This window comes from Cavia porcellus, unplaced genomic scaffold, assembly GCF_034190915.1.
Source record: "Cavia porcellus strain 051 isolate PalLab524CR breed Dunkin Hartley unplaced genomic scaffold, mCavPor4.1 scaffold_4, whole genome shotgun sequence".
Taxonomy (NCBI): Eukaryota; Metazoa; Chordata; class Mammalia; order Rodentia; family Caviidae; genus Cavia; species Cavia porcellus.
Window position 1 is genome coordinate 119,594,981 of NW_026947487.1, and position 22,646 is coordinate 119,617,626.

The following is a 22,646-nucleotide window of genomic DNA, read 5'->3' on the forward strand; positions in this document are numbered from 1 at the left end:
TGCTGACCACTCGGGAGTCGTCAGAGAGTCCATGAGTAAACTAAGAGAGCGCCTCAGAGAAAGCACCTTCTCCATGTGGGGGGGTCTCTTCCCTTACAGTGCCCCCCTCTTGGGACCGCTCGCTGCCTTGCTGTTACTGCTGACTGTAGGACCTTGTGTTTTTCAGAGGATCATGACACTCATTAATAACAAGGTTGATGCATTTATGGCGAAGCCCACTCAGGTACATTACCATCTACATTGGAAATGGCAGAACAACAAACTTACCGGGAAAGAACACCCACCGACAGCCCACATGATACTGTGGCCCAAATGCCCTGAGGCACTGGACAGGCAGCCAGAGACGGGCAACTAGGACACATATGTTCCTATGACAGGCCCAGGACCAGCGGCAGTCCTGCAGGCCCACGACGGGTAAGGCTCGATTGGGTTCATGTGAGGAGTCCTTGACCCAAGACAGGTGCTGTCCTCACAGGGCCTGCCATACTCCTAAAAAATATATAATAATGTGGGAGGAGATGTAGGGGGCAGTTGAGAATGGCTGCCGCTGCCCTGCCCCTCCCACCCGAGGGCATTGTGTGTGTCAGCCTACGTTTCCCACGATCCTCCCCTTGCCTGCTGTGTGCCACGGCATATGAGCACATCCAAGCCGGCCCATCCTGGGAAGCCATGTCCCCTTTGACTATGTAACCCATGTTTACTTCCTGAATAAAGGGGCTTGATTGGAATTGGTCGTCTTGCCCTGTCTCTCTTCTCTTGCCCAGCCCTCCATCCCCGTCCCCTCTCCAGGCGAGGCCTACGGACCGATCCGAGGGCCGGATCAGGGGTGTGCACTGAAATGTGTCACACAGTTGCTGCAGCGCGGTTTTGTGTTTAGACGCTCTTGCCATGTAACCTAGGCTGACCTTGGACTCCCAGGTGCCCTCCTGCTCAGCCTCCTGAGCGCTGGCATTCCAGGTGTGCACCTCCACACCCAGTCTGTGAAGACTTAAATGTCAGAAGTGACCGATGTTTTCCCCAGAAGCCTTAGAAAGAAAGTCAGGCTGAGGGTTCAGCTCAGCGCCACAAGCAGCTGCCTGGCAAGTGCAAGGTCGTGAGTTTGATCCCCGGTACAAAAAAATTTTAAAAAGTGCTGTTTTTAAGGAAAAGTTTTGTGCATTCAACCATGTTTGTTGCCAAGAATAAAAATTCAAGCTTTCTAACAAAAATGTGAATTTTGGGAAACCCGTGTCTGCCACATGAGCTGGAAGTTCCCTTTTGCAGAATTTTCTGATAAGACCAGGTGACAGTAAAAAAATGATTTCTTAAAACAGTGAACCATGGAAAATGAATGTTTGCAAGCTTTTGGGGAACTGTGTGGTGTCAACATTTTCCAAATGACCAGTCCTTGACATAAGGTCCTGCACCAGCTGGGGGTGGGGGTGTGCACCTCGTAAGGAAAAAAATTAGAAAACAAAATCACACAGGCATAGATCTGGGGTGGTGTGCCTATCTATCATTCCAGCACCCAGGAGGCTGAGGCAGGAGGATTGCTGTGAATTCGAGATCAGCCTGGGCTACAAAGTTGAGTTCAAGGCCAGCCTGACTGCATAGCAAAACCCTGTGTCAAACCAAAAAAATACAGGCATAGAAGACTGGCTAAGAGTACTCAACGAGTGCAAAATATGTGTTGGTTTTATTTCAGATACCACTCTGTAATTTTATTTTGGAGGGATAGGGTCTCATTACATTGGCCAGGCTGGTCTTGCCCTTCTAGGCTCAAGTGATCCTCCTGCCTCGGCCCCCTGAGCTCTGGAAGCACAGATGCACACCACTGTGCTGGCTTACACAGCACGTTCAGTGCTATGCTTAATTGCTGGTTTTCACCACCGCCACCAAGACACTGTCAGGTGTCGTGTGGGTGTGTCACCCCAGGGTCCCCTCACAGGAGGGCATTTGAGGCTGGCAACACAAAACGGGAGATGAGGTGGTTTAGTCAAAGCCACAGGGTTGGGCTGGGGATTTAGCTCAGTGGCATAAATGCCTGTCTAGCAAACGAGGTCATGAGTTTCATCCCCAGTACAGAAAAAAAAAGCCACAGGGTTTTCTGTGGTACCCTGAGGGTGGTGCCTTTGCTCTGGGGAGATGGGGACCCATGTGTTCTGCATCAACTGGAGCCTGAACGGCCCAGGTCCCTGACACCATCCCAGGGCTCAGCTCCTGCTCGCTGACTGAGAGACAAGGAAGAAGCAGCTGGTCCTTGCAGCCCTGCAGACCATCCTCTCTCCTCCTGTCCCCTGTATTCCTGGCAAACTGGCAGGGAGGTGCTGCCCCAGGACTTTTGCATTGGCTGGGCTCCCAGTCTGGAATGGCTTCCTCGTCCCCTGGAAGGGGTCAATGCCTGGGCTCCAGCTGGAACTTATGGGAGCAGGGCAGGGTCATCTTGAGTTTTAGCACTACAGACTTGGAGCCCAGGTGGCCTTTGGGACAGCTCGAGGACGTCACTCTAGCGGTCTAGTGTGGTACCCAGAAGCCACTCAGGAGCCCAACCTTGAGATGTTTCCTTTCTATGCACATGGGGGAGATAGTGGAGGTAAGACAGGGGGACAAGGGGTGGGTATGCCCACGCAGAGAGTGAGGCCTCCCTGCTGCTACCAGTGTGTTTGGCACAAGGCAGTGCTTACCTGGGAGGCTGAGACGGGAAGGTGTCAAGTTTGAGCCTAGCCTGGACAGTTTAGTGACTTAGTGTGATGAGACCCTGTTGCAAAATAAACAGTGAAGGGCTGGGGCTGTAGCCCAGTGCAGGGGTCCTCCTGCCTCAGCCTCCCAAGTGCTGGGTTACAGGCATGTGCCACCTTGCCTGGCTGGAGTGTCGGGAGTGTCGGGGTGAGGCCAGAAGCAGGGCCTGCACTCCATCCCGCCTAGGAAGTCCAGTTTGGTGAATTCAGTCCCAAAATAAAAGCACTGCAAATTCACTTCAGCTCAAAGATGAACACTGTTGGCTTTTGAGGGTATGACCTCTTCACTGATTGACTGATTAGCTGGTGGGAAACAAGGTCTCCCCAGTAGCCCAGGCTGGCCTTGAACTCCCAGCATCCTGCCTCTGCCTCCCAAGTACTGGGATTATAGGTCCATGCCCTGTGCCTGGGAATAACCTTCCGCGTAATTCAGTGATGCACAGGAAACACCCGGGACGAGGCCTGGCCCTGAGTTCCCGTGTAAGAGGTGAGGTGAGGTGGTGACCCCCGGGTGTCTGGTGTTTGTGTTCTGGCCTCTGCTTGGCATTTGCAGGTCTTTTCCCATCGACCTCGCTAGGCAGAGTCTCTTCCCGGACGCAGCTCTGTAGCCTCCCTGGCCCTACCGGATGGCCGTGGAGAGCGTCCCAGCACGCGGCTCCTCGGTGCTCAGGGACGCTGGTGTCCGGCGGGACTTGGGCGCAGACGCAGGTGGATGCGGGCTCCGGGCACGAGGCGGTTCCTGGGCGCGGTCACCGCAGCTGAGGACCACAGCACGGCTCCATCCCTGCACCGCTGGCTGGTGCTGGACGCTGCCCACGGAGGCCTGCTGACCCCGGGCCGGGCCTCCTCCCGGGAATGTGCCCTAGTGACCGGGTCGCCAAGGGGCGCACGGGAAGCAGCTGTGCCGGCGCTTTCCCGGCCCTCCCAGCCCAGGCCCGGCCTGCCTGCCTGTGGTCCAGCGTGCGCCTCGTGCTGTGTGTGCGAGTCCCCGTCCCAGCCCCCCGTGACAGACCCCAGGCACCAAGCTCCTGTTCTGCTTTCCCTGCCTCGGGAATTTACGGGTCTCAGTGATACATCTGCACCGAAATGGACAGTAAACTCATCGCAAATGGAAAGAGTTTCAGCAATAGAATAAAAGTTGTAATAAAGGTTATTTAACCCATGAATTCTTTATTTCTGGAGTTCTTCATGTAACATTTTGTTTTAGAGACAAGGTCTCGCTGTGTAGTTCAGGCTGGTCTCAAACTCGCGGTGATCACAGCCCTGCGTCCCCGCGCCCAGCTCCTAGGTTGGGTCTCGAGCGCTCCCCAAGGCACGGGTGTACACAGCTGGGCGCTTGGCCCGAAGCCCCGCCTACGGGGCGGGGTCGTTACGGAGCTCCGCCCCTCCTTCTTCTAGCCTCCCAGCCGCGCAGGCGCGGGCTTACTCTGTTGCCCGCTCCTAGGCCGCTGCTGTGGCACCAGCCCCAGAGCAAACTTTTCTGCTCAGAAGCTGTCTCTTCCAGGTATTTTGCCACAGTAATGGAAAGCTGATGCAGGAGTAGCTTTGCATATAGAGATAAACTGATTGTAAGTGGTTCAGAACTGGGTGTGGTGTGCACACCTGTAATCCTGGGACTGTGGGAGGCCGAAGCAGGAGGATTGCCAGTCTGTGCTTGGCTCTCAGAGGCCTCAGCTGAGCGGATGAGGCCGCCAGCATCACAGATGGCAGCCCACATTCCTCCAAATCCACCCAGCAACGCGTGCCCGGAAGCCTTAGGTAAGGGCAGGGCACACCGCAGGTGCCATGGCCACTGCACTACCCGGAGCAGAATTCTAGATCTGTGACGCCCAGAACCGGAACGCCCTCCTTGGCTCTTCCCCTGTGGGAGCAGAACAGTCACTGAGTCACCAGAGCATCCCGCTTCCCCAGACTATGTGTCCACAAACTACTGCGCATTGTAGAAGTGCAGGAGGTCGCAGCTGCAGCTGAGTGAGCTGGGCATGGGTTTTGTTTCTGTGTTTCACGACAGGGTCTTGCTTTGTGTTCTGGGCTGGTCTTGAACTCCCTTTGGAGCCCAGCCTCAAACTCATGGCAGTCTTCCTGCCTCAGCCTCCCAAATGGTAGGATTACAGGCATTACTCTCCCACACCAGGTTCGAAATGGTTCTTTTTTTTTTTTTTTTTTTTTTTTTTTGGTACTGGGGATCAAACTCACGACCTTGTGCTTGCCAGGCAAGCACTTACACACTGAGCTAAATCCCCGGCCTACCAGATGGGTGTCTTTTTCAGGATTTTCACTGGCTGCATTACACAACTGTGTGCCCTCTGTCCTCGAGGGTGACATTGCCTCCTGAGGGCCCCAGAAATTCTGTGACCACAGCGTTGTTTAGCTGTGGCCTAGAGGACAAGGGCCCGTGAAGCCCCAGTTGTCGGGCAGCTCCTGGCAGGGTGAAAGGAGCTGAAATGTTAGGGTGGAAGCATCTGAACAGGAGGCCTCAACAGAGCCAAAGAGGCTAAATGCGGCACCTCGGGGCCACCCTGTCACCAAGCTCCCAGTGCAAAGTAGGAGACTCGAACCAGGCCTTGGCCAGTGCCTACGAGCCGTGAGCCTCGGGTGGAACTCAAGGCTCTGAATTTCAGCCTGGCCTAACCCTAACCCTAGCCCTGCACCAGGCCTGTGGTGGGAGTCTGCATTCCTAGCATCCCAGAGGCCGCCATCGCGGCGAGTCTGCAAAATGACCCTGGACAGAAAGTGAGCCACAGAGGTGGACGATGCCACCCCTCTCCAGCACTCTGTGGCCCAGGCTTCCTGACGCCCCCGGGGAAAAGGGAGTGTGGGTTGAGCTGAGGGGTGCCGGCCTTTCCTGCCTTCCCCGGCATGAAGCCTGGCTGTGGGCAGCAGCCTGAGGAAGGCCCAGGGTCCAGGACTCCACCAGAGCAAACCTGGCACAGGTGATTGATGGGCAGGGTTTCGGCCGGGGAGGCCCAGGCTGGGGAGAGCGGGAGGCCTCGCAAAAGCGCGTTCGGCCCCTCTCCCCCAGCCCAGACGGCTGCCTGGGTCCATCCCGGAGAGACCCATGTCCAACGGGCTCCCGAGAGAATGGGGGGCGCTGTTCCAGCTGCTCCACAGCGCCCCCTGAGGACGCCCTGGGCCCTGCGTGGGCAGGGCTGTCTGAACCATAACTCGGTGGGTTGAAATACTGTTTGAATTTTTTTGTTGTTGGGTTTTTGAGATGGGGGGTTTCTTTGTGTAATCTTTGTGAACTCACTGTGTAGCCCAGCCTGGCCTCCAGCTTGCAGTGATCCTCCTGCCTCAGCCACCCCAGTGCTGGAATTACAGGTGTGGGCCGTGTTTTCTGTTTTCTATACTGGAAATCGAATTCAAGACCTTGTGCTTGCCAGACAGGCACTTATGCCACTAAACTGTAGCCCAGCGCTTTTGTATGTTAACTGTTAAGATAAACAACACAGAAGCTTTCATGTTGTCAGCGTTCCTTTACTGTGACGGACACCTGAGTTAAACTAGTTTAAAGAGAGGTACCTGTAGCGGGCACTGTGGCACAACCGTGATCCCAGCATTCTGGGAGGCTGAGGCAAGAGGCTCACAAGTTTGGCCCCACTCTGGGCAGTTTAACATGGCCCTGTCTTCAACATATTAAAAAGGGGGTTGGGGTGTGCTCAGTGCCAAGGTCCTGGTTGACCCCCCCAGTCACCCCTCCCCTCAAACGTCTCCCCTCAAGGAGACGTTTATTTTGGCTGAGGCTTCAGCCCCTGGGTGGCCAGCGCTGCTGCTGCACGCGTGGGGTGGCAGGTCGGGGCCTGGCATGGGTGAAGCAGAGGAGGAGACCCGTGTCCCCAGCCTCCTAAGGTGCCCTCCACCCCTTCCCCAGGGGCCAAGACAGGCACACACCTTTGACCCCGCGGCGGGTGCCCCGGACCCAGGCTGGTCTGACGGCCGGGCGTGCGGTAGGGCCACAGCAAGCGGTGTCACGGGTGACCCCGCCCGCCCCCCATGAAAGCAGAGACATAATTAAGCGGCTGTGGGGTCACCCATGGCCTCCTGCCGCCCCGCGCCACCTGCCCACTTCTCCACTCTCCGCTCCACGCCTTCTGCTCCTCCACCCGTGCAGCTAAAAACAAAAGCTCCCCCCGCGGCCTGGACCCGGCGTTCCGCCGCCTTCGCCCCCCGGCGGCCAGCCCTCAGCGCCTCAGCGCCGTCGCCCGGCAACAGGGGCGGGCTCCGCAGAGGCGCACCGCGATTGGCCAGATGGGGGCTGTGGGCGGGGCCTCCCCAGGCGCCGGGACTGGCCCGCCCCGCCTCCGTCCCGGCGGCCGCTGCCCGCCGCAGTGAGGCCCAGGGCTTCCCCGGCTGGCCTTCCTGCCCCTCGTGTGGGTCTGGCCAGCCTCCCCGGGTTGATTAGAGGCGGCGGGACGGCCTGCTGACCCCAGCAGTGGCCTCCCGTCGCACTGCACGTGGAGGGGCTGCAGGACCCCGCGCTCCGTCCAGCAGGAGCCGCCGGCGGCCCTTTGTGACCACCCCGGGCTTCCCGGGAGCCAGTGTGGCCCACCCGCCCTGCGACGTGAGCGGGGAGCCGGGCCCAGCTCCGCGTCAGCTGGCAGCCAACCTGCTCCCCAGCAGAGGACAAGCACTCCGCCCGGCCTTCCTCCCCGCCGGTCAGCACTCCCTCGGAGGGACCCCCGTGTCCAGTCCAGGCCCTTCCCACAGGCCGTGTTGTCCTGAGAATGGGACACAAGGACGAAGCCCACCAGCCAGCCGGCTCAGTCGGTCAGATTTTGGGGCGGTAGGGCCCCCCAGCTTTGCATCTCTCCTAGGTTAAGGGTCTTCAGAAGCAGAAATGGACCCAAGTGAGAAATTTAGCAGCAGCCAGCCAGCGTCCCCGCCAGCGGGCCGTGGCAGACCGCCTGAGTGCTGGGTCTGCGAGAGGCCTGGAGAGGCCTAGGGGAACGGGGTGTCCCGGTCCCCACACAGCCACGCCAGCGCCTCCCGAGCAAGGAAACAAATCCCGGTGAGGTCAGACTCCGGCTGCCTTCGGCTCCTTTCTGTTGAAATCAAGCGACCTCGGCTGACACGGCTAGGCGAATGTTTTCCGTTTCAGGTCATGGGGACTTAGTCCTGCAATCAAAGAGCTGAATGAAATTCTCAGCTACACACAGTAATTAGGAGCACAGTAAAAACAGATGTCCTAGCTTCCCGTAACACTTAAAAGGAAATCAGATTAAAAATGAAATCTGGACTTCACATGTAAGGAGCTCATTTTCATACAGGCCGAGAAGAGAGAGATCATGACAGGAGACTAGGAACATGATTATAAAATACACCCAACCCTAGCAGGCAAACTGCTTTAATGTGCTTGCAAGAACTGAATACTCTGTATGGAAATAAAAACAAAGAAAAAAAAAAGCACTGTGCAGAGAACTGAGAAAAACAGAAACCTTGAATGTCATAAAATTGCAAATACAAAAAGCAACAAATGATAAACCCAAATTACAGGCTGGGTGACATTAGTAGCCGAATGTAACTACTGAGTAACTCCTGGCAACTAATTTGCAAAGAGGACCTCCCCTCCTTCCCTCCGCGCCCTGTGGGAATCCTGGGCCCTGTTCCTGCCACCCTGCAGGCTGCTTCCTTCCCTTAAAGAAAACTGACAGGGAGGGGCGTGGCCTGTCCATCCACTACCGAAATGCATACATTCAATTTGTTTGTTTTGTCTTTTTGAGACAGGGTCTCACCATGCAGTCCAGGCTGGCCTTGAGCTCCCTTGTAGACCAGGCTGGTCTCAAACTCACAAGGATCCTCCTGCCTCAGGCCCGAGTGCTGGGGTGACAGGCGTGTGCCACCACACCCAGCTCAGTTCTTCTAAGGAAGCAAAGGACAGCTTCTTGACAGCTGTAGCCCCTCAGGGTCCATCCGTTCTATCCACGTAAGTGAGAAACCACAGCCTGCCCAGGGGGGACAGGCTCTCCCAGGTGCCAGGTGTGTGTGCGCCCACGTAACGCCTGACGCCAGATGGAGGAACGACCCACAAGAGATGGGTGACAGGTGGCCAGCCTGTGGTGTTCCCCAGGCCGTGCAGCGATGAGGCCAGGTACAGGAGGAAATGCAGATGCTTGGGGTGGCCCATGTCCTCCGGTCTGTCCGGCCTAGGACAATGCCCCAGCGCAAGAATGGAGACCGGTGAGGTCACCAAAGTCAAAGCCACGCAGCAGTCCTGGGCCTGACCAAGGACACTGCTCACCCAGCCAGTCCCAGGGGTGCAGCTAAGGGTGAGGGGGATGCCTGGCAGGAGGCCTACAAAATGGGGGTTAGCAAATTGTATCAAAAGTATCAAAACAGTTCCGAAAGCCTCTAAAAACAGCCAGTTCCAGGGCCGGTGTCCAGGCACCTGTGTGGCTGCCCCAGGTAAACTGCAAAAAATTAGGCTGGGGCCAGGTGCCAGCCACTGCCCCACAGCTGGCAGTGTCCAGGACTCCCCCGACCCCACCAGGGTCCTGGTCTCAGAGGATGGGCGCCACCCGCCCCTGGCTTTGCCTTCCCACCAAACTCCGAGCTTCTGGAGTCCTGCAGAGTCCTGCAGGGTCACTGAACCGTTCAGGGGAGGCCGGAGGGGATCGGAATACAAACACAGCCCTGTGCTCTGGCCAGTCCAGGTCTCACTGGCCTGCTGGGCGCCTCAGGGAAACAGCAGAACATTAGCACCGCACGCCCAGGCTCCTTTTTGGGGAGGGCTCCTGCTATGTTGCCCTGGCTGACCCCTAGCTCCCGGGCTCAAGCACAGTTTCCTGCCTCAGCCGCCTAGGTACCTGGGATCACGGGCACGTGCTCCACACTGAGCCGACTGATACTAATTTTAGCACAAAGACCCCCGCGGTAAAGAGCGCTCCTCGGCTTTCTGTCCTGTCTTACGCCCCGGTTCCAACTTAGATGAGGACCAAAGCTAATATAGAGCTGTAACTCTTTCAAAAACAGAAAGTCAGAACCTGAACAAAACCCATCCTGATTTTGAAAGACCAAGGAAAAGCAATCCAGGTGTTAAAACTCCAAAAAGCCCAGCGCACAGAGGGCTGATGTTTTTTCTGGGTGACACAGGGTCTCACTGTGTAGTTCGGGCTGGTCTTGAACCCACTATGGAGCCCTCCCACTGCAGTGATCCCCTGCCTCAGCCTCCCGACTGCCGGAATTATGGACAGTTTAACGGCGGACGTGGTATTTTGGCAGACTGTTGTTTGCTGCCACACACTCGGGTTCACCAGCTTCCACCGTCCCACCATGCCATCGCCCTGCCCAGCCCTCCACCCATCCGGCCCACTCAGGACAGTGAATTTCCAGCCTCAAAGCCAAGGAAGGAGCTGATCCAGGAACCCCCCAGGCCTGGAAGCTCCCAGCTGTCACTAGCACCCGAGCCACCACTCCCATGTCCGTGCTCTCCCTGGAAGGGCGCTCAGCCCCAGCGCCACTAGGTCCAGGCCAACATGGCAAACTGCACCGACACCAGGGGAGAGGGGCCACAAGGGACGACGCTGCAGGGAGCCCCGTGGGTCCTGCGAGGCACCCGGAAAGAGGGTGAGGCCAGAGTAGTCCCGGCAAGCCCTGTCCTGGGTGAGCCCCAGCAGCAAAAATGGGGGGAGCTGGCTTCAGCTAAAATGCAGTGTCTCGGAGGCCCAGGCCACCGGTGTGTGCGATGTCCAGGCTGAGGCCGGCTGCGGTCTGAGGCGAAGACGTCACACTTGGCCACGTCGTGCCCTCGCCGGCCTTCAGGCAGCCGCAGCTCTGCCAGCCGCCTCTCCGGGGCTCTGGGCCAGGGATGGGACGGGGCGAGCCAGGCTCACGGAGTCTGGGAAGCTGGGCCTCGGCTCGCGGTACACGCGGTCCTCTCAGGGCCTCTAATACACCCAACCTCGGTGCCCGCAGAGCCCAGCGCCTGCAGCTCGGGCCGGGGGCTGGGCAGGGAGAGAGGCAGGGCACGAAGATGGCTTTGCTCCTCCGGACTCCACCACGCAATCTCCACATCCCCTGCAACCAGATCTCCGAAAAGGACAGGCCGCTGCCGCCATCCTGCTGGGGCGCCGCAGTCGCTGCTGTCGGAGGGCAGTGGGTGGTGAGGTCCGCTCTGGAAGCAGCAGAGCCCCATATCTGCAGTGGAGCTGGACGAGTGTCCACGGCTGACGCTGAAGGTCACCTCCCCCGACTGTCGCTCGGGGAATGGGGACAGAGGAAGGCTTGCTGAGAACGTCTCAGCTGCAGGCACGGGGCCAGGTCGCCCGCAGGTGCCAGCCTGGCCCTGCAGCCAAGGGCGGCCATGCACGCCCTCCCTCCGCTCCTGGGCAGTAGGCGCAGATCTGGGAGCTCCGTACCCTGCCGAGCACGGCAGGGGCGGGCAGACAGACCACTGCAGAACCACGTTCACGAGCTTCCGGTCCCTTCCTGCCTTTCCTGGGTGCCCGCACTCTTAGAACTCGGGAGATCCCCAACCAGGAAAGGCGGGGTGCTCAGGGCGACAGGTGCGGCTCCCTGGGGAGTCCTTGCGGCCTGTCCTCAGTCCCAGCCTTGTCAATGACTCCTGCACGTGGCCCTGGCGGAGACGGCCTGGGCCTCCCCGGTGGCCCTGGGTACCTCCCACAGGGGCTCCAGGCGGGGTCTCGCCATGGAACTCCGGCTGCTGGGCACTTGCTGCAGCTCCCCTCCTGGGCATCCTCCTGCCTCAGCCTCCCAGCGCTGGGATTACAGGCCGGGCACCACGCCCGCCCGCCTCCTTCCCCAGGGTTTTGGTGTGACAATTCTGAGGCGGGTCCAGAACACCTACACTTCCCAAAGCTGGAAGAATGTGACGTCCCGCAGGGTTCCCCGTGCGAGTTGTGCTGGGGGAAGCCTGGTGCGGCTGTCCTGGAGAAAGGCAGGGCCCAGGGGCACCGTGCCTACTCTGCGCCCCGTGACTGTCCCCAGGACCCTGTGCAGGCCGAGCCTCCGTGACCCGTGGCTGTGGGGTCACAGGCAGCAGAGGCACCGGGGCAGGAGCTGCTGGGACGGGCGCAGGGCTGCCGGCTCTGCTCTGGGGACGCCGCCCCATGGTAGGTGGGGCAGCCGCGGCTCACTGGCCCCGGTCCTGGGGCCGCCTGCCCTTCCCCTTCCGCTTCTTGTCCTCCAGCTGCGGCCTGAGGGCGCACACACAGGCCGACACGCCGGCGATGGCCTTGGGCAGGTCGGGCCCGCGGCTCCACTTGTCGGCCTCGCGGTCGTACACCTGCACAGCCCTGGAGAAAGCCGTGCTCTCCCAGCTGTAGCCGCCCAGGATGTAGATGCGGCCCTGCCACACGGCCACGCCCGACTCGCTGTTGGCCTGCAGCAGCGGCGCCACGCGCGTCCACTGGTTGCACTGCGGGCTGTAGGCCTCCACGCCCAGCACGTCGAAGCGCTCCATGGACTCCACGTGGTCGTCGCTGCCGCCGATGGAGTAGATGCTGTCGCCCAGGCTGCACATGCTGTGCCAGCCGCGCGCCGTGGTCATGGGCCGCCGCTCCTCCCACACGTCCGTGCGGTGGTCGTAGCACAGCAGGTTCCTGCGGTAAGGGCCGATCTGATAGTCGTGGCCCCCCGAGATGTACACGAAGTCTTGGTAGATGGTGCCCGCGTGGCCATAGGTGAACCTGTGGGGACCGAGGACAGGGAGGGACTCAGTGCCCAGCCGGCTGACCAGCCCGAGCCGGGGCCTCGGGCCTGTCCTCTGCACAATAAGCCACCTGCCCCCAGCGCCTCTCAGGACTGAAGGAAGAAAGGCGAGGAGCGGGGCCCACGACTATGTTTTCATTTGTCTGCTTCCTTTTTCTGAGATAGGTTCCTGCTGTGTTGTCCAGGCTGGAATTGAACTCAAGGCGACCCTCCTGCCTCGGCCTCCTGAGTGCATGGATTACAGGTGTGCGCCACCACGCCCGGCTCGCGTGGGCACTTTACAGATTCAGCTGTCGATGGGCAAGATGTAGACAGCAGGCAGGTGTGCCCACAGCCTGCCACCAGGGCACCTAGCCACGTCCCGGCCACACTGCCTATGCCCGACCTCCACAGGGACCAGGCCGGGACCTTCTCGGAGTGGCTGGGAACCTTGAGACCAAGGGCTGCTCACAAGCATACACCGATGGCACCACATTTCCGACTTTTCGGCAGAAACAAAGTACGATTCTAGCTCTGCAGACGCTCTGGGAGGGACAGAGCGAGTGGGGCGGGGGTGGGGTGGGCAGAGCAGGGCTGGCTGGGCATCTGGGCATGGATGTCCCGTATGACCCTGATGGAGCACTCAGGACTGTGTGGCACAAGGGAGGACCTGCCACACAGGGCTCCTCAGCACCAGTCCCTGACCGTGCGGTGAGGGCAGAGCCCCTGAGCGTCTATCTGCTGCACACCTAAAACACCTCTCAGTGGAAGTTGAGGCCAGGTGTGATGCATGCCCAGACTCCCAGCACGCAGGAGGCTGAGGCAGGAAGATCACCGAGGGTTAAGGCCGGCCTGAACTGCACAGGGAAGCCCTGTCTCACAAAGACACCGAGGGCTGGGGATGTAGCTCAGCAGCACAGCGCCAGCCACGACCAAGAACAAACAAACGAACAAAAAGAAACGAACAAAACAAAACAAAAACCCCGAAAGTTTACTGAGAAGGAAGACAGAACAAGGTGGCCGGGGTGGTGCACGTTCCTGTAATCTCCGCGCTCGGGAGGCTGAAGCAGCAGGGTCCCCTTGAGTCCAAGGCCAGCCTAGAGTACACAGCAAAGCCTTTTACAAAAACTCAAACAGAGCCAGGCATGGTGGTGCAGGCTGTACCCCGCACTCAGGAGGCAGAGGCAGGAGGATCACTGTGAGTCCAAGACCAGTCTGGGCTGCACGGTGGAAACCCGGTCTCAAAAAACCAAAACCCAAAACTCAAAGCAAAACAAAAAAAAAAACAACCGAAAGCAAACAAACAAATACCAAAAAATAAAAAGGTAAACAAAACAACCAAAACTAAAGGTTAAGGTACAAAAAGCCCAGGGAGCGACGTCGGGAAGCCCTGGGCAGGCAGGGATGTGGCCGGCTGGGGCTGGGGGCAGTGTGCCCGCAGTGAGCCCAGGGGTGCAGAGGTGGCCAGGCAGGGCTCTGGGCGACACAGGGCCCCACGCGGGAGCTGCACTGTCCACTCCACTCCTGTCTGGGATGTGGGGTGACAGAGCCCCGGGAGTGTGGGGACCTGGGGAAGGGCCGAGACCCACACCCAGCCACAGGCACCTCAGTCCCTGGCTTAGAGGGGCTCCCGTCCGGGTGGCCCGGGATGCATCACACAGACAGAGCGTGCCAACAGGGACCAGGGCCAAGCAGGGCGGACAGGGCTTCCCCACCAGGCTTGGGGTACTGCTCCCCGGCGGCCAGACCTGTCCCCTAGGGGCTTGGGTGGGACCCACGGCCCATGTGTCACTTTAAACACGGGTCCACTCAGGTCCCATGCAGCCCTGACTCTCAAGGATGAGACACCGGGCACAGCGGGACCGGGAGAACCGTGCCGTCTGCTGCCCACCCGCCCACAGGCGAGGACAGGAACAGCCTCATCTCCTCTCACCCCTGCCCAGACTCAGGGGCTTCCAGGAAGCCCCTAACATCACAAGGAACACTCAGCTCTCCGATAGCGGGCGCCTGGCAGACTCAGAGCGGGGCTGTGGCCCTGGTGGCTGAGCCGGGCCTGGCTCCCCGCTCCGGCCCACCCACTGCCTCGTGTGAGAAGCCATGAGGGGGACCCCAAGACCTGAGGCCAAAGCAGGCCAAGGGAGTGGACAGGCGTCACTCGGGCGAGGTGGGCCGCAGCCCGACGCACCTCGGCAGGCCAGCCACGTAGGACCAGGAGTCGCTCTTGGGGCTGTAGGTCTCCACAGAGGACAGCGCCCCGTTTTCGTTCCGGCCGCCGACGGCCACCAGCTTGTCTTCGATGGAGGCCAGGTAGAAATCCACACGGCGCTGGTTCATGGAGGCCACCTGCAGAGGCGAGACACTGTACCTTCCCCCAAACCAGGGAGCCGTCCTGGCCTGGGCAAGGACCTCCACCAGTGTGCCCAGCAGGCTGGGCCCGGGACGGGGACAGGGCGTGACAATGGACAAGCAAGGTTGGGAACAGGACTTAGACTGAGGAATCCGGGGATCTCTGGAGCGGCCTGGCAGAGGCCCTGAGGTGGCTCAGCACAGGCACACCTTGAGAGAGGTGCGGACCCATGGCTCCCCAAACTTGTTTGGTCACGTGATCAACCTTGCAGATCAAGGTTCTGCAGACCATGCGGTTCACAACTGTCAACTTAGCAGTTTCCTAAAATTACAGAACAAAAATCATCTCTGCCTTCTTCCCCTCTACCTGACCTGGTTCACACAGAGCCCAGGGCTCAGGCACAGGGCAGGCCCTCTCCCCCAGAGCCAGCCCAGCCCAGGGCCACCTGAAGCTAACCAGGAGGCCTGGCCCGTTCACAGTGGGAAGTGGCACTCAGCAGCACACTTCAGGGCACAAGACCTGCGCTTTCCTGCACTTTGGGTCATCTCAGCAGAGCACACACACGCGGGTTCCCCAGGGGAGCGCGCATTGGGCTACACCCCGCAAGGCTGAGGGTCCACTCTGGAGCCTGAGCCTCCTCCACACGAGACTGGACTTGGGCTGAGAACCTTCCAGAACACAGGGGAAGGATCAACAGGAGCCCAGCCGAGGGCGGGCAGCAGTGAGGAGCTGGGAGTAGACAAGCCAGGAGAGTTGTCCTCGAGGATGGGCTGGACAGGGGTTCCCAGGAGACAGGGACCCTGATGTGGTGCCAGCCACCCTGGGCACAGGCCCCGGCCTCCAGGCCACACAGTTCTCAGGGGCAGAAACATCTTGAAGAAGGCGTGGGCGTGGTGCAAGGTGCCAGCCACACTCCAGCAGTGGTGGGGTGCGATCTGGTCTCGGCTCACTCTCCCCACGGCCAGGGCCAGAGCAGGCTCTGCAGCCTGGTGGGGTTTTTTTGGTTTGGTTCAGGCTGGCCTTGGGTTTGCAGCCATGCTCCTGTCTCAGCCTCCCAAGTCCTGGGATTACAAGCGTGCACCACCACATCCGGCTTTTGGTTTGGCTTTTTTGAGACAGGGTCTCACTCTGGAATCCAGGTTGGGGTTGATCTGTCAGCAAAGCTCCTGCCTCAGCCTCTGAGTACTGGGAGCACAGGTCTGCAGCACCACACCCGGCTCTGGCACCTCCTTTCACCGTTCTGGAAGCACAGCTCCACGGCACGATGGGCCGGGAGTGATCTGGGAAGGACAGGCTGGTGGCCCGGAGCCTCAGGGGTGTTTACACTTACAACGCTAAGTAGCTGAAATTACATCAAACTGAGAGCCTGGCTCTTTGTCTGCACTGGCCACACGTCCAGGGCTCAGGTGCCACCAGGGACGGAGGCTGCCACGCTGGAGCCCAGGCACGGGACGTGCTCACGGGTGGGGAAGGAGCCGCTGGACCGTGACCCGCCCTGCGCCTGCCCAGCCCGGCGGGGCCAGGTGCTGCCACTTCGCCCTCTTGCCCCGCTCGCGGGAGCAGCTGTCAAGGCCCCGGAGCGGGAGCGAGGGAACCCCGGAGACCTGGGGAGTAGAGAGAGAACCGGCTGCAGTCTCACCTTGATCCACTGTTTACAGCGGGGGTCATACCTATAGAGCAGGTTGGAGGCGGCGTCCCCTCCGTTGTCCCGCGAGAAGCTGCCGCCCGCGATGAAGATGAAGCCGCCCAGCACGGCCACGCAGTGGTGGCTCCGCCGCGCCGGCAAGGGCGTCTCCTTGACCCACTGCTGGCTCTCGGTGTCCAGGTAGCAGGTGTCGTCGCTGAGCTCCAGACAGCGCTCGGACACCTCGCCGCCCACGAAGAGCAGGCGCTCGCCCTCGGCCCGAAGCGCGGTGCGCGCCGTCTGCAGCACGGGCTGCGCCGCCAGGCTGCTGTGGTAGCGCACGGCCTCCTCGATGAAGTCCTCGCAGCCGGCCTCGCGGGGCAGCAGCGCGCACACGGCCGGCTTGACGCGGTGCAGCAGGTCGCTCTTGGGGATGAGCGGGAAGCGCACGTTCTCCAGCACGCGGCGGGCGTGCTCCTCGCGCTCGGGCTGCTGCGTCAGCCACTGCAGGGCCGCCTGCAGCAGGTCGTGCTCGCACTCGCGCTGCACCCGGCTGCTGCTCAGGTACAGGCACAGCTTCTGCACCGACACGCTCTGCAGGAAGGCCGGCGTGAAGGACAGCGTGCCGAAGCGGCCCAGCACGAAGCTGTCCACGAAGGCGTCCAGCCGCCGCAGGCTGTAGATGGAGGCCAGCTCCTGCAGGTAGAGGTAGTTGTCCTCGCTCACCTCCTGCTCCAGGTACTCACAGCAGAAGTCCACCGCCGTCCAGAGCTGCAGCAGGTGCGCCGTCTCCAGCACGTGGTCGATATTCCCGCCGTCCAGCGCCAGCTCGCCGCCGTACAGGAAGTCCAGCACGGCCCTCAGCCCGATGGGCGAGGCGCCCACCAGCACCACCTCCTTCTCGAAGGCCTCGCGCATGCCCAGCGTGAACATGGAGTTGAAGTAGTCGCTGCACACGGCCAGCAGGTTGCGGTGCGCGGGCAGGCGCTGCTCCTCGGCCACCAGCACCACGTCACAGAAGAGGCCGCGCAGCCGCTGCTCGTTCAGCCGCTGCAGCACCGTGGTGGGGTGGTCGGCACAGCGGTACACCTGCGGAGAGGGCGCGGTGAGAGGCAGCGACAGCAGCACCCCGAGTCCACCGTGGCCCTCTCCTTCTGGTGCAGGCAACTGTACCCCGAGACCTCCCCATGGAGTGCCACCCCCACCGCGGCCCTTTTTGATTCTGACACAGAACCCCACTATGGCTAGCACTTGCAATCCTCCTGCGTCAGCCTCCCTGCGTGCTGGGACGACAGGGGCACCACCATGCCCTCTGTATGTGTTCCCATCTAGGTGCTGGAAATGCAAGGGTTCACTTTTTCAGAAAATGCCAGAAACACCCCCAGTGAATGGCTCGGAAACACTATTCCTAAAAGCTCCGGCCAGAGAGGAACCAACTCAGAATCCGGCTGCAAAGGACCGAGGTCCCCAGAGCTATGAAACTTAGAAAGCGACACTGTCCGGCCAGCGCTGCACACAAAGGCCCTTTGAGGAGCAGAGCTGCCGGGTTTCACAGACAGGGCGGGCCTGGCAGCAGAGCCCTTTCTAGGGAAGCTGCCCGCGCACAAGCGACGCCCGCTTTTCCCCTCTCTGTACCCGCAGGCCCGCATCCCCACGCCGCAGTAACGCCTCTCCACCGCACAGCCTCTCCCCGACTTCCCACTAAGAAGCCGTTACTGTCCTAAGAGAACCACTGCCCACTGCCGTCCGCCGAGGCTGGCTGGGTACCTCTGCTTTAGGCAGAAAGGGTCACATTCCTTTTGCACCCGGAACCAATCTTTGCCCTCTTTGGGACAGTATACTGACCTGGCAACGCATGATCTAAAGTAATCATAAAATTTAGTCTCCAGTGTGCCTGTCATCCCAGCACTCTGGGAGGCTGAGGCGGGAGGAGTCCATGTTTGAGCCCAGCCTGGGTAAATGAATGCCTCAGTGAGACCCTGTCTCAAAAAAGACAATAAAAAGGGTTGGGGCAGGGGTTGGGGATTTAGCTCAGCGGCATAAGCGCCTGTCTTGCAAACAGGCAGTCGTGAGTCCGATCCCCGGTACCGATAAAAAGGAAAAAAGACAAAAAAAAAAAAAAAAAAAAAGGGGTTGGGGTGGAGCAGAGCACAGAGGCCCCGGGCGCAACCCTCGGTACTAAAGCACAACATTGCCAGGGAGATGCTTTTTTGTTTTATAAAAATTTTTTATTCAAAAATATCAGATAATTATGAAAATCTGTGCACCCATCACCAAGTTAAAAATATTAATAGCGTGGATTAACGAATATTAACATTAAATAGTGACGCTTCTCATTTCTGTATTGCTTTCTCAGTTAAGAAGTTAAACTCCTGGACTGAACGGAGCCGCTTCCCTCCCTCCTCCATTGCTGTTCACAGGTGTCCACGCGGCCCCCAGTCTCCTGCAGCACTGTGGGCCCCGCGGCTGCTGAGGGCAGGCTGCCTGTGTGTGTGTGCACACGCGCGTGTGGGCGTGTGTGAGTGTGTGACAGGGAGGCAGAGTGAGCGTGACAGGTCTCACGGTAGAGTGCGGGCTGGCCTCCAACTCTTGTGATCCTTTCACCTCGGCCTCCCAAGTGCTGGGATGACAAGCAGGGGCCACCTCGCCTGGCCGACTGGGACTTCTTACCCTGCACAGCCAAGCTCCTGCCACTGACACAGAGGATCAGTCAGTCAAGCTGTGACACAGGATGCTCTGCAACGCCCCGGCGGGAGATGAACACGCCGGCCGTGGTGTCACAGGGCCCCTTGTCTCGAGCTGTCTCTGATTTTACTGCGCTGTCTGCTCCTTGCCTGCTTCTGCCCCTGCCAGTCATCATGGAGATCAATAACCCCAATAACCAAAGTCAGCGAGCAGCTCGCCGGAAGCGGGCAAGCACCGTCACAGACCTTTGATGACTCGCTGATCTTGTAGGGCCGGGACACTCGCGTCTGTCTGCTTCCCTCCATCGCAGAAAAGATTGCACCCTGGAACAGAACGGGCGTCGTCCTGAGTGTGTACCCAGGGTCCTGCTGGCAGGCAGGGCGCAGGCGGAGAAAAGCCACTCGCACAGCGCAAGAGGAGAGAGCACTGGAAAGAACTCTTTTAACGCTGCAAGTTGAGAAAATCAGGTTGTCAGCACTGTTGCCAACACTTTACTCTCATTCCTTTAGCATCTAAAATCTGACCACGTCACAGTGTACCCACTTTTGAAGGATTCATCCCAAGTAGGTCTCCTGGCTAGAGGGAGGTTAGAAGTGACCGCTGGCCCTGACTGCGGCCCTGGAATGAAGCTGAAGGACTTCCAGGGCAGCCTCTTTTAATTCCACCAATACTCAGGCAGGAGATGTCACCTAGCCCACTTACAAAGGATGACACCGAATTGTGGTCACAAAGCTAGCAGACAGCTGGTGATCAAAGCTGGGTCCACCCAGCTTCGAAAGTCAGGCCCTGACCTGAGGACTCTTCATGGGCCCCACGAGAGGCCAAGGCACGGTACAGCGATGACACAGTGCGCTCCGGACATAGGTCCCAACCAGGGCTCTTTGCCTCGTCCCTCACATAGCCCCACAATGCCCGGCCCAGGCCAGCACACTGTTTTCCTGGGGTCACAGTGATGAGGGGGACAGCAGGAGGCTGAACTACCCTGTGCAGTTTCACGCAGCCAGCAAGTGGCAGCTGGGGCCCCAACCCAGGAGGCTTCCAGCACCTCTTAACCTCTCCAGTGGTGCGAACCTCTGAGAGCCTCCAACGAGACAAACAGCCTCTGTAGCTTCTGTGTGGTGGGTTCGTCATCACTGCCCTACACTAGCCCGCCTGGCTGAGGGAAAAAGGCCATCTCTGAATACAGGCTTGGTGTGACTAGAGGGCTGTGAACCCCTCTGAATTCGCTGTCCCACCACAGAACAGGCTGGTGCGCTGGGGTGAAGGATTCCACCAGCACTGCACTGCCAACCAGACCAGAGCCAGGCAGCCCGGCCCCAAGAGGTCAAGGTACACGCAAGTGGCAGTGCCTGTGGGCTCCAGGGGAATGTGTCCTGCTGAGTCGCTAAGAACCAACCCATTACCTCTGAATCTCTGCTAATAAAGAACAATGTGACAAGTTGACACTGGTGTGATAAAGGGGACACAGGAGGGGTTCCAGAGGAAAGAGTCAGGGGCTTTTCGCCCTGTCTCCCTCCCCCGAGGAAAGGGTCAAATAAATCTCCAGAAAAACTGACCACTGTGGGATCAGGACACCTGCACCCACCTCGGGTCTCCCTCAGTACCCCAGGCCTCTTGAGGCCCAGCCAGGAAGCCAGCACACCCGCAGTGCCCACCGCAACCTGACACCCCTTTCACCTTGGCCTCTGACCCAGGGACCCCAGCCTTCCCAGAGGGACACCCACACTCAGGTGGCCGAGAAATTGGCTCAGGATCACACGAAAGAAAACAGTGCCCTCCCCCCTGCCACCCCCAGAGCTCGGGTTTTGCGATCCTTCCTAGGCGGAGATATCCAGAGTTCCCGGGCGCTGGAGGCAGGTCCCCCTGCACTCAGCCGAGGTCTGGGGCTCGTCTTTCCTGGGTGCTGGGTGCCAGCTGCCCGCCGCGCTACCGCAGCAGGTGGCTGGAAACCCCCGCCCACCAGTTCCGCGTAACACGTTCTCCGTAAGCAGAGCCCACGTCCGGACAGGGGAAGCGGGCACCGAGGGGGGGCGTGCTCGGCGCCGGAGCAGGAAGCACCCCGCGCCCAGGACCTGCACTCACCGGCCCAGGCCTCGCGGCTGGGGCTCTGGGGCTCGGGATGCCCACCAGGGCGGCCGGGGAGGACGGAGCGCGGGGCGCGCGGCGCGGCCCACCTGTGGGCGGGGGTGGGGCGCCCGCAGGGACGCGGCTCACCTGAGGCCCTCCCGGCCCCCAAAGCGACGCGGTGACCGCCCCCCGCGGCCCCCGCCCGGTCCCGGCACGGCGCGCGTCGCCGCCTGCGGTGGGCGCTATGGCGCGGGCGGCGGGACGGCAGGAAGGCGGGGCGGGTGCGCAGGAGCCCCGAGGTCGGCCCGCGGCGCCGCCATGGCTCCGCCCGGAAGTGCGGGGGCGGGGACGGGGGCGGCGCTCGGCCAATGGCGGCGGGCGCCTGACGGGGCGGGGCCTGCGCGGGGCGGAACTGGGCGGGGCTGTGGGACTGGCGCCAGAAGGGGCGGGGCGGGACTTCTCGGGGGCGGGGTCACGCTCCCGAGGGACGGCCGGGAGCCCAAGCCACGCCCCTCGGCCCCTGCCCAGCGCCTGTGGGCGGCCTCTCCTGACCGCGAGGCTGGCGGCCACATCTGCCCTCTCTGCCCCTACTCGGCTTCCTCTCCCCCTTTAGATCACCACGCTCGGTTGTTTGTGGTGCTGAGGACTGAACCCAGAGGTTCCGCCCCCGTGTCCAGGAAGAGTTTACATAACAATGTTTGTAGGTTTTTGAAGGATTTTTTTGCCTCCTCTTCGGAAGTCCTCTAGGCCGGGGTGTCCTTCCCCTTAGTCCTGACTAGCCCCCCAAAGGCCAAGGTAGGGGCCGATTTGTGGAATGAATGAACGTGATCATCACCTGTCAGTCAAGAACCTTGTCTCTTCCGCAGCCTCGATGAACCTGAAGGCCGGCTCGGTGACAGGGAGGACCCTGGAGCAGGAGGAGGACTGCTGGCCGCCCGCCTGGGGGGTGGGGAAGTGGGAGCTCCACCGACCTGGTGGGATTGGAGGGGAGGGATGATTGCCTAACTCGGGATACACTGTCCTAAAAACCCTTTGAAAAGGTTAATCTTGCAGTGTGAGAATTATGTCTCAATGCTGTTACAAAAACAAAACCAAACAAAAACCTTACTGCTCACTTCTCCGGCTTCTTGTGGGGTCCAGAGAGGATTCAGGGGTGCAGACGGCTCAGATAGCCGCAGCCCCCTTGGGTGCGCCCCAGGGAGTCAGGATGTTGGGGGCAAGTGCAGAAACTCCTGTCCCTCATGGCCACCTCAGTGCGGCCCAGCTGCCCCCAGAAGGTCCCACAGAGCCCTGCACAGGGGACGCACAGTTGTCACCTGTGCAGGGTGGGGGTGCAGTGGGGAGGGGTGTCGGGGACACGGAGAGCTCCGTCACTCTTGGTCAGCTGTGACACAGGAGCGGGGTTGGTGAACCCCACTGTCCTGACTCCCGGTGCTAATTCCCCGCCCCGGCTGATGGTAACCAGTGATGATCATCACCTGGTATTCTGTTTTCACATCATCTACTGTGTCCATCTTTTGTTTTGACTGACTCCATTTTGTTTTGTCACATTTGGTTTTAT

The 22,646-nt window shown here is 60.1% G+C and overlaps 1 protein-coding gene across 3 annotated transcripts; it reads right to left on the minus strand.

Moving 5' to 3' along the window:
• Nucleotides 1-8,045: 8,045 nt before the first annotated feature.
• Nucleotides 8,046-21,365, minus strand: Klhl36 (kelch like family member 36). Of its 3 annotated transcripts, none has more exons than XM_063247771.1 (5): nucleotides 21,233-21,365; nucleotides 19,264-19,341; nucleotides 16,349-17,422; nucleotides 14,548-14,705; nucleotides 8,046-12,361 (listed from the first exon to the last, which is right to left on the minus strand). In XM_063247771.1, the coding sequence occupies exons 2-5, from the start codon at nucleotides 19,321-19,323 to the stop codon at nucleotides 11,806-11,808; spliced, it is 1,848 nt and encodes a 615-aa protein (XP_063103841.1). In that variant the 5' UTR covers nucleotides 19,324-19,341; nucleotides 21,233-21,365; the 3' UTR covers nucleotides 8,046-11,805. The 3 variants fall into 3 exon arrangements, with proteins under 3 accessions (XP_063103841.1, XP_063103842.1, XP_003460974.2); XM_063247772.1 differs by having other exon boundaries at nucleotides 19,264-19,465; nucleotides 21,233-21,352; XM_003460926.5 differs by lacking the exon at nucleotides 21,233-21,365 and adding an exon at nucleotides 21,101-21,228.
• Between the last annotated feature and the right edge of the window lie 1,281 nt (nucleotides 21,366-22,646).

Excerpts from the sequence above, each read along its gene's own strand:
- Klhl36 (XM_063247771.1), bottom strand. The coding sequence starts at position 19,323 with ATGGAGGGAAGCAGACAGACGCGAGTGTCCCGGCCCTACAAGATCAGC. Across the intron at positions 14,706-16,348 it reads GCTGTAAACAGTGGATCAAG|GTGGCCTCCATGAACCAGCG; the intron begins GTGAGACTGCAG and ends TCGCCTCTGCAG. Across the intron at positions 12,362-14,547 it reads TACGTGGCTGGCCTGCCGAG|GTTCACCTATGGCCACGCGG; the intron begins GTGCGTCGGGCT and ends CGGTCCCCACAG.